The following is an 11,181-nucleotide window of genomic DNA, read 5'->3' as shown; positions in this document are numbered from 1 at the left end:
TAAATTCCTTAAGTTGTGTCAAATTCCCGAAGGGATAAGGGGGGGGGGGGGAGGAGGCAGCAGGTGGCCGGGTTTCACCGATGTTCGTGGTGTAGGAGCAATTAGGACAAAAGAAATAAACACCAAACCAAAACAACCGCTATTTACATTGACGCACTGTAACCAAAACAAAAATTGAGGTAGCAAGGCATGGCGACATCCAGGTTTTAACTGCTATTAAAGCTTGCGTTCTTGCTTCCGACCACTTTTCTCAGGTCTTTCTGCCACAGTCCTTCACTCAAGTTATGAAGTGTCACTTCATCCACATCAGTTTCTGACCCCAAAGTAACTAACCCCTACAACCCAATCCCCCTGCAACAGGGGGACCAAGCCCCATGTCCCTCACTTCTCTTCTCCCTGTCAGCCTTTCAGCCTTCTACTACCACCCCAGATGTGTGAATTTTGTGGGGAAAATGTGTCATGGACAGGACAAAGTGTCCATCCTGCTGATGTCAGGGCAGTTCCTGCTGTCCCCCCTCAGTTTCAGAGCTATACTTCTTTCCTCATGCTCCTTAGCAGGTATTCTTGCCACCTTCTTCCCCAAATTAATTTCTGTCAATAAATCCCCACACAAAGGAAATTATTAAAAACAGAGTAAAACGTATGCAAAGTGGTGTTGGTTCTAGGTGGGTGCTACATTATCCTTCTAGATATCCTTCTATCCTGGCTACAAAGGCTTTCAAACCCTCCAGAAGGGCTCAGACATTGGAAAAAGGGCTTTACCAAGAAGTCCATGGAGAAGGATGGTTTCTTTACCAGATTGCAGTTACCAATGCTTGCAGAAGCAGCTGAAGTTCCAGTATCCCAAGGGTTGTAGTAAATAGAGTTTCATCAGTCACTAGTGGGTTCCCCAGGGCTCCATTTTATGCCCAATTCTCTTCAATGTTTAAATAATCTTGATTCAGGAGTCAAGTAAATACTTGAGTAAGTACTAAATAACTTTGCAGAATATACTGAATAAGGAGAAGCTGCTGACTTCCCCAGGGGCAGAGAGGCCTTGCAGAGATCTTGACAAAATAGAGCTGGGCAATCACCAACTGCATGAAGTTCAACAACTGCAAGGGCCAGATTCTGCTCCTGGAACAGGGCAGCTCTGATTGTATGTACAGACTGAGGGAGGAGAGACAGCATGGGGAAAGGCATCTCCATGCTGGAGGGAGCAGCATGGGGAAAGGGATTGGGGGGGTTCTAGCTGACAGCAAGTTGGATCTGAGCCAGCAGCATGTCCTGGCAGCCAGGAGGGCCAGAAAATTAAGCAAATATTTTGGAACAAATAGAAAACTTCACAGGATGTTTTATGAGAGGCTCAGCTTCTTTAAAAAAAAAAAAAAAAAAAAAGTCTAGAAGGACACCTTTAGCTACAAATAATAATTTTAAAAGAAAACAAAAAAAAACAACATGGACAGCCAATGTCCTTATTTTAAAATGAATATGCCTTTGCATTCAAATACCTCTGACTTGACAATCATTTTCAATACCCAAACGTCCAGTGCACTGCATCAAGAACAGAGGGGAAGCTCAGGATTCATGAAATACTTTACTGAATCTTTTATTAGAGGCAATCACCTGGAATATTTATTTTCTACAAACTCAAGTTCCATCTGAAAATGTCTTCTACTCCTTACTTGCAACTAAAAGAAACTTCTACTGTTAGCGAGCCTTTTTTAGAAAAATTTCTTTAGCAAATTTATCGCCCTTAAATTGGTCTCCTTCTTCTCTGTTGTACAACATACTTTTTAATAACTATTCTTCACCTTCAGCTTCCCTATCTCATATAATGTATGGGCTGCAATTCTCTTTACCATTTTTGTTTCTTCTTTGCACGTGTTCTTTTGAATTTTTCAAGTGATCAGAACCATACAGTAAGCCAGGTAAAAGTTCTTCCATGCCTGCATGATACCGTTAATATTTCCCAGAAACATTCATATTAAGATAGTGCTTTTCTTTCTCACAAGTGCATCAGCTGGATAGCTCAATCATTTTAAAATCTGAATCCTCCTCGTTTCCAAATAGTGACTTCCCAGCTTATAGTAAAAACATCTGCAACCACTGGGGTTCACAGACACAGATACTGACTTGTCTGACTACTGAAACTTGAGAACTGGATCACTTAATAAATACTTTTGTTGGTCTGGCCTTAAATACAGGCATCAATTGATGAGCTTCCATCCACTCTTGGAAAACTGTTTTCCTATGTCACCAGAAAGCTTCTTCAATATATTATCTGTATTTATAAAGAAAATTATAAACTTGAACGAAGTAAAACAGCAGTGGCAATTTCATGTTTACATCATGTAAATTAAACTGTAAGCTTACTCTGCTGTTCTGTGGTCTGAGCTGCAGCATTAGGGAAAATAAGTATTATCCTAATTATTCAAGAATTATGAATTTTAAGAATTATGCAATAATTCCCAATATGCAATTCATTTTCTTTCCTTACACAAGAGGGTAACAGCGCTTTCATAAATCCCACTGAACGTACAGTCAGTGCTGTCTGCACAGAAGTTTCTATCACCATACAATTCTGTAGTACAAGCATTTGCCTATATTTGAACACAGAGTGGAAGAAACATCCAGCTCAGCCTTCACCATAACATATAAAAGTGTCATTTGGCATGAGCAGTTCTTACATGTGGTATTACAGATATACAATAAAGTTCTTTAACAAAGTAAATTTTACAGTTCAAGCTAGGTGCTAAGGTTTGCAACGTAAATAGTGTTTTTTTGCAATATGTCACCAGAAAGGTTCTTTGAAAAGAACGTTATCTATTCTAAGAAACAGAACACAGCTGACTACCAGCCTGAGAAAAGCAAAGGCAGTTTATACTGAACTAATACTAGCCATCTACATAAAGCTTGTGAAGATTAACTTAAGGATTCTCAGTATCATAAAATATCTCATTCCAGGTATTACTACTTCTGTGAGACTACTCAGAGAATTACCCGGAGCAACTGCAGACTCAATGAGCTGCCTATTTCATATTTTACATATACACAAATGTACAGGAAACACCTTCCTATCCCTGTAACCTGTAATGAGATTAAATGCATGTACCTGTAATTTTTTGAGACACTGATTTGTTCTCTTGCAGGTGTTACAGGAGAACCCGGTAGCAGGGAATAAAACTTAGAGCAGATGGGAGTAAGCCTCCAAACCTACTGACGATTCATAACTGAAAAATTATTACTATACAGCATAATGTGCACTTCCATCCCTCCCTTTAAATCCCTTCTTTCAGTTAAACAGGTTGTTTTGTTTTTTAAAGAAAATAAATGGAGCAAAGTAACTGTTTACACTGACGAATATAGGCCAAACCATAACTTTGACCTCTTGGAATATAAAGGTTACCCAGGAATGAAGAGGCACCTCCAAGTTCTTCTTCAGCACAACCTACACTAGAAACTAAAGCTCCCAGCAGAACCTAGAGCAAAGAAGCATTCCAAGTTTCACTCTCTTGACCAAAACACTGCACGCACCCGTTACCAGCCAGCATTTCAAGTACAGCAGAGGAATGTACCACAATGAACAATTCTGAGACATGTACAGTTCTCAAGACCTGAGTGCCAGCTTGCAAATCTCAAGCTTATCTACCAAGGTCACGTTGCTGGTTATGTTCTTTGAGAAGCTTTTTGTCAGACACCACCACATTACAGAGCTGTAATGTTATGCTTGTACTTTTTTTTGTGCACTTTGGCATGCTTTTGGAAAGCTCTTTTATCTACTGTAGAAAAGTCACACTTTCTGCAGTACAGCTTCAAGTGAGTCAGCACGTGGCGCTTCAGGTGGCTCGACGTGCGGAAAGCAACGCCACACTGCATGCACTCGAACGGCTTCTCCCCTGTATGAATTCTTAAGTGCTGCTTCAGGTTGCTGTTGTGGACCGTGGTATAGCCACACTCTTCACACGTGTATGTTTTGACAGGGAGAGGTTTTTGCTCGTAGAGACACACAGCAGAGGAGCTTTCGCTAACCGAGTGCAAAGCCAGGTGCCGTTTCAAGGACAGCCATTTGTCTGTGGAGTAGTCACACTTCCTGCACTTGAGGTGCTCCATATTAAAATGGATCACTGTGTGTCGCTTCAGGTGACTGGAGGTGCGGAACTCCTTTTGGCAAACGCTGCAGCTGTAAGGTTTCTCACCTGTGTGAGTCCTTACATGTAGTTTAAGGTTGCTTAAAATGTAAGTGGCATAGTCACACTCTGCACACTGATAGAATTGGGGCTCACTCTGTGCTAGCAAATCATTTCCTTCATCCCTCTGGATACCTGTCTGCTCTCCATAGACTTCCGAACCAAACATGTAATGGACGCTGCTTGAACCCTCCAAGGAACCAAAATTTCCTTCTGGACACAGACCTATGTGCATTTCAGGATGCAATCCAAGATTCTCCTCTAAACGGCTATCCATGTAGAGGCAACGACCAAATTCATACTGATTCTCTACATGAAGAAGCCTGTGTCTCTGCAAATGGTTTGAAGTTTTAAATGTCTTATTGCATTCTTGGCACACAAATGGTCCTCTATCTGCGTGCATTTTGAGGTGCAGCTTAAAGTTGCTATGAACAGCAGTAGCATAATCACAGAATTGGCACTGGTATGTTTTAAACGTAGACAACCTGGAAGGCCACATATCCTCAGATGTATAATATGCAGCATCTTCATCATCTTCAGCTTGCCAATCATCATCTTTGAATTGCCACTGAGAGTAATCAGGGTTGAACAGAGGGTCTTCTTTGCAAACTACAGCGTCCATTTCGTATGAATCCAGAACTTCTGATCTACTCCCAAAAATAGGTAAAGTGTTGCTTCCACAGCTGCTTTCAGGAAATATGCTTCCAGAGTACATTTTCTTATCGTCCTGCACATCATCTGCCTGCTCAAAGTCTACTTCTGAAGCCAGCATTTTACACATTCCCCCAGTGAGACTATTATCTTTCTCAGAAGCACCGTTCTGGGAATCGCTGTCAAATTCAAACACTTCGCTTTTATATTCATTGCTCTGATTCGTATAACCACTATCGGTCACCTTAAACTGTTTGTGAAATTTCTTATGAAAGCTGAGATGTCTTCTCGTGTAAAACACGATGTTACACTCATCACACGTGTAACTCTTTGAAGGTCTTCGACTTCTCTTTCTTTCACGTACAAAGCCGAGCTGTGGCCCTTGGCACGCTCCTTCACCTGCGTGCAATCTTCTGTGCCTCTTTAACCCGCTGGTGCTCGTGAATGCTGACTGGCAGAATTCACATGAGTACGGTTTAGCCCCTGTATGTATGTAGCTGTGCCTCACCATGCTTGCAAAATATAATGAGAAAAAGGTACAGAACCTGCACTTGTACAGCTCATAGCCAGCGTGCCAGTACATGTGATTTAACATGTAGGATAAGCTAATGCAGGTGTAATCACACTGGGGACACTGGTAAGGTGGTCTCTCTTGATGCCCCTTCATGTGATGAACAAAAATCCTGGGATTTGATGAACCAAAAAGACAAAGTCTGCAGGAAAAAATAACTGGAACGCCCAGAGATGTCAAGTCCTTTTCAATTTTGATGAAAAACTTCTCGTATTTGCTTTCTTTTTTCTTGGTCTCTGATTTTCGTTCTTCCGTTCTTCTTTGTCTACCTTTTCTAGCATTCATTCTATTTTTTCTTGCCTTTTGCAACCTATTCATTTTCTTATGAAACTTAATGTGGTTCTTCAGGTTGACAGAAAAGAAAAAGGTTCTTTTACAAAAGCAGCATTTATGAATTTTTTTATCTTTATGAGCTGAATGAATGTGTCTCTTCAGAAGTGCAGCGCACGTATATACAGAACTACAAAACCTGCATTTAAAATTTATTTTTTCATGCTTATTTATAGAGCAAGATGCTTTAGAAAAAGGTTTGATGTTCATACTGGGCCATGCTAAACCTTCTTGCTGGCCTTGTATTTCATTTGGGCTTTCATGAGGAGAAACAATATATCGTTGCTGATGTCTTTTTTTAGAAAATGGTGTTAAGGACTTATAAACATGCTCTTCGGTTGCATTTGATTCAGCAGAAATAGAAGCATTCATCTCCAAGTCCCCTAAATCTTTCACCAATTCTTCTGAAGTAGGGGAATATCTATTAGCAAACGGAGCAGGATGACTCTGGGTAGGTTCCGGTTCTTCTTTCAAGACATGTTCCAAAACTGAACTCGGGGCTTCAAATTCACTTCTCTTACTTGCTTTGTCATTAGCTTCATTACTTCCATTCAATGAAGAATCAGTATCTACGGGGATAAAAAGTCATACGCATGACATATCATACAACAACCGACGTTCAGAATTAATTGGTAGCAATAATCCCAAATAGCCTAACATATATCACCTTGCTATACATGCACACCGTTCACCTTCATTTTCCTGTCTTTACTTCTCTTCTTATGTCTCTCCCCACTTGCCCACAGCCTTCCTCCAATATTTAAAACGTTTGAAGAGAAGAAATCCTTGTTGGATTCTTATTGGAAGGAAATCCTTCTTTCACTTCATCTTTTCACTCTTTGTTTCCTCAAAGCTCTGAATTTCACAAGACAAACGTAATCTACGCAGACTTTTTGCAGAGCCTTATGCCAGAATTGCTGTCAAAGCACTGCCACTCAACTGCACTAGGGCTCAGTTCTTCAAATAGCCGTTTGCACTGTGCACACATGATGCCCCTTTTGCTATCCTGTCTGTCAGGAGTACAAGTAGTCCTGCTATTTCTTTATGCCTTTTCTAGTACCTGAGAGGAAAATAAGTAGTACCCCAAGTTTATATTTTCAGATCTTTTTCCCCCTTTTGTCTCAGGCAGCCCTTTCACAAAGTGTGGCAGAGTGACAGTACCAACTTCGTTCCACTATTTTTCACATCAGTCCATAAAAGAACCATGCATACTCCAGTCTTTCCCTGCTGCATATGATAAAAATCTATATCAGAACGATTAATCTAAAATAAATTATTTTGAATTATTCCTGTTTTCCCACCTATTTCAGGCTTGAGATTTACTGGATTTCTTCAACCCCTGCACTAATCTTATTAACCAGTTACCTTCCACTTTAACAGTTGCCTCCATCTCCGTGGGGATTTCCAGTTGTTTCTCTTGGCTTCCAGCAGAAAGAACATTTGCAACATCAGCACCTTCTTCTTCATCTCTGCACACTGCTGCTAATGCCCACTGCTCACAGGTGTTGACAGTCACATCTCCACCCTCACTGTCAGCTGCCGAGAAGAGAGGAATCTTCTGACAAGCATCATTATCAACACATTCTTTCTGGTCACTGGTTTCATTTATCTCATTAAGGTCTGCTTTGCAAGGTGACATCGGCAATACATTCTGATTGCACTTATCTTTGTTTGTGTCACACTGATCACTTCGGGATAGCGTCAACTCATTACACAAACTCTCATCAATCCGTTTTTCTTCAGGGTATTGCTGCAAATAAGGATAATTGTATGGAATCTCTTTTCCTTCCGAAACACTTAAACCACTACTGGCATCTGAAGGCGCTGGGTCGCTTTCTAGGAGAACGTTGGTACTGAAGCCTGCCTCCTGTTTATCCTCCTCCTTCAGCTCAGGAACAGTCACTGATTGCTCCTCAGCCTCATTATAGAGACAATCCTCATCGCTCAGTACTAAGATTGTTATCGGGAGCATGACTTCAAAGACATCCGACTCTGAAGAGAGAAACACACAGCGTTAAGACTACTTTTGAAAGAAGCAAACAACTTTCACGGCGCAGATCTCCACGCTGCCGCCCCCCCATGGGTGGAAGAGCCCCCGGTGGAGCAGGTGGATGTGGCCTAGAGGAGGCTGCGACCCATGGAGAGCCCCCACAGGAGCAGGCCCCGGGCCGGAGCTGCAGCCCATGGAGAGGAGTCCACGCAGGAGCAGGGGTCTGGGGGGAGCCGTGGGGGTACCGTGCTGGAGCAGTTTGCTCCTGACAGACCCACAGCACCGCGCTGCGCATGCGCACTCCCGTTCCGCCGCCATATTCCGTCCCCCTATCTCCCGTCCCCTCAGCCCAGCGCATCCCGCCCCGCCTCGCCAGCCGCTCCGCACCCCCTTACACAGCACGTACCGCTCTCCACCGCCGGACCGAGTCCCGCCGGGACCAGCCCCGCCGGCTCCGCCGCCATCCCCGGGCCCAGCCCGAGCCCAGCCCCCTCCGCGATGCCAGCGAGCAAGCCCCGCTCGACCTCCATTACGGCCCGACTGCGCATGCGCACAGCGCGAAATTTCCGGGAGGGGAGGGGGAGGAGGTGGGGGGTGGCGTCGGCTGATTGGAGGGAGCCGCGTGGGGGCGTGGCCTCCGGAGTGAGGCGTGAGTTGTGGGCGTGGTTTGGGTTTGGGGGCGGGGCCTAATTGTGGCGGCCTGCCCGCCTCCCTGAGGGGGCTGCGCCCCCGCACCAAAATGGTTGCCTGAGGGGGTTGGTGTTGGGCAGTGCCTGCCCGCGGGGAGCTCAAATGTTTTGTAACATCTACCCCCGTCTGTTCTGTGAGAAAAGGCAGCAAAGGAAATAAATCGAGTTAAAAAGCAGTTCAGTAGTGAAACCAGTCACCTTTACCCTAAAAACATATCAACATACATATATCACGATAACGTATCAGCTGAGCTCTCAGGTCCTGCTGGCAGCAAACCCTCAGTCCCTTGTGAATGCTAACGGGTACATAACCATGCAGACTGGTTTTCCTGTACGTGCTTTATTCTAGAAGCCCACACTTAAGGTGGCTTGTCCTGAAGGCAGGGCTGCAGCCTCCTGTTCACAGACGGTGAGGTGAAACTCCAGCTCAGTTAACAACAAACGGCTGAAATACCTGCCTTTCTCCAGCCACTGTAGGCAATATTCCAACCCGTAAGTTCAGTCTGCGCGGTGCAGGTGGCATGGTGATATTTTCAAATAGGAGTGACAAAGCCTCTGGGCTCTGTCAAAAATAAATAAATAATAAAAAATAAAGAAAACTCTTATTTAGATTAGGCAAAGGTGAGAGGAATATTGTGTAATGAATCTCTTACACAGTTAGAAGATTTGTGAGAAACAGCTGCCAGGATGGGCTGGATGTCTTGCCTGGACTTTTGCCTGTCACAGCAATCCATAGGACAACCTTCTTCCTATGGGGGAAAAACAAAAAAAAATATTACCAGAGTCTTCCTGCCAGAACTGGCTGAATCGCCACAAGAGGGCTCTGCGGCCACGAGTTCAGTCTAAGGCTCTGCAACGAAAAAACAAAATGAAAATACATGGGAGATCGCAAATAATCTTGTCCCCATTTAGCCAGTCCTGTGGAAAGGGAGGCAAATAATATATGAATTTCAAATAGAAAGTAAGGAGGAAAAATACATCACATCAGTTGTGATTATCAAAGCTAAGAGGTAATAACCCACACACTTGTTCTTCCCATTCACAGCTGTCTCAAAATGCACAAAACCCAGCTGTGAAAAAGAGACTAACCTGCAGGAGATCCACTGTGAATAGGATTACTTTTTGGGCTATGAGTCGTGTCTGAATTCTCAGTGATGTGTATGTACACTGATATCTCACAGAGATTTGTGTGTCTCAGATGTTTGCTGAATCGTTTTTCCTGAGCTTATCCCAAACTTGCATTTTAAAAGCACAGCAGTTAACAGCCGAAAGGGATATTTGTCACAACACAGACAGCTGATGCTTCTTGTAACCTGGGTCTGCATCTGAGGAAAGAAAGAAAATGAGGAGAAAAAAAAAAAAAAAAAAAAAAAAAAAAAAAAAAAAAAAAAAACTTAACTGGGAATATTCTGGCTCATATATTCTCCCTGAAGGGAGATTAATACCTATTTCAATTATTTTTTTTTCTTTTTTTTTTTTTTTTAAACAAAGAGGAGGTGGGATACACGTGGCCCTCTGCATTTTTATCTGTTTGCATCGTACCTTGCTTTGCAGAGCACTGTCTAATTGCAGCAAACTGAATGCTGCTGCTGTCTAAACATTATTATTGCACTATTTAGGTTGCACTCGCCACCTCCTATTTCCTGCTCCTGCTTCCATTTCTAGGAGTGGCTGTGTGTTGTTAGCACTCACACAGGTACTGGCCCAACCTGACGTTTGTAAATGCTGGCAGGTGGCAACTACAAGTCTCGTCCTAGGCATTAAAATGTACTGTTTAAAACCTCAAGACAAATATGGTCAGCTGGAGGCACTTTCAGATCATCATCATCATAAAAAAAAAAAAAAAAAAGATGATTTGGGAAATAAATTATTCATCTATCAGCTAATGTAAAGAGGGAAAAATTCTCCCTAGAAGGGTTGGTCAGTAAACTATCAGCTGTTTTAGGACTGTGAGCCAGGGCTAGCAGCTTTTAGGGATCCAGGGTGTTGTAATAACAAACGGAGACTTAGTAACTAAATAGATTAATTTATTGTAAAAACCTGTTGGGTTGTTTTTCTCCTTTTCAAACTTTTTTTTTTTTCTTCTTCTCCTCCAAACAGCCTCAATAAACTCCGTTCCAGAGGGAAGAGAAAAAAACACATCAGTGAGGAGCTAGTCATTGGCAAAGAAATGAGCAGCACTTAGGGATGGTGCCTTCTAACACCAAATGCCCACAGAGAGATGCAGCAGGGAGTGGAAGTCACATCAAGCCCCACTGCACTCTTCACAGAATCACGGAATGGATGAGGTTGGAAGGAATCTCTGGAGATCAACTGGTCCAACGCCCTGCTCAAGCAGGGCCCCCTAGAGCATGTGGATGTGCCTGATGATCAAAGGGGAGATGGGAAAAGGAGCTGTGCTGGGAGGAGCTCAGTGCCAGCACACTGGACAACATAGCTGTCAAACTAAGTCTCCTCTGAGCACATGGAAACTGATTTTTCCAGGGGCTCAGCTATGTCGCGTTTTGGAGAACATCATGAAAACAGCCAAAGAAGCAACATTGTCCCCAAGGTCACAATGTGGCTAGATGTCATGTTTCTGCTTCAAAGCACAGACATGCTAGAGCTTTTCAGCAGTAGTATCGGACTGATTGTTTTTTGTTTGTTTGTTTGTTTGTTTGTTTTTTGTTTTTAATACACAAAATAAGGTACTTCTCAATATTGATCTTAAAAATAACTAAATAGTGTTAAGTGAGACTTTCTGAAAAAAAAAAAAAAAAAAAAAAAACATAAATGTGAAGT

General features: G+C 42.8%; 1 protein-coding gene and 1 long non-coding RNA gene across 2 annotated transcripts; both read right to left on the bottom strand.

The window, feature by feature from the left end:
* Window positions 1-1,572: 1,572 nt before the first annotated feature.
* Window positions 1,573-8,244, bottom strand: LOC311434228 (uncharacterized protein). The gene is made up of 3 exons (XM_084514252.1): window positions 8,118-8,244; window positions 7,087-7,713; window positions 1,573-6,290 (listed from the first exon to the last, which is right to left on the bottom strand). The coding sequence occupies exons 1-3, from the start codon at window positions 8,239-8,241 to the stop codon at window positions 3,688-3,690; spliced, it is 3,354 nt and encodes a 1,117-aa protein (XP_084370378.1). The 5' UTR covers window positions 8,242-8,244; the 3' UTR covers window positions 1,573-3,687.
* Window positions 8,245-8,386: 142 nt separating this feature from the next.
* On the bottom strand, window positions 8,387-9,148 carry LOC311434694. Its single transcript, XR_014691653.1, has 2 exons — window positions 9,054-9,148; window positions 8,387-8,962 (listed from the first exon to the last, which is right to left on the bottom strand). It is a non-coding gene; the product is annotated as an uncharacterized lncRNA (long non-coding RNA).
* Between the last annotated feature and the right edge of the window lie 2,033 nt (window positions 9,149-11,181).

Source organism: Aythya ferina (genome assembly GCF_964211825.1).
Source record: "Aythya ferina genome assembly, chromosome: 3".
NCBI lineage: Eukaryota > Metazoa > Chordata > Aves > Anseriformes > Anatidae > Aythya > Aythya ferina.
The sequence above is the reverse complement of the archived record's forward strand: the minus strand, read 5'-3'. Positions and strand labels throughout refer to the sequence as shown.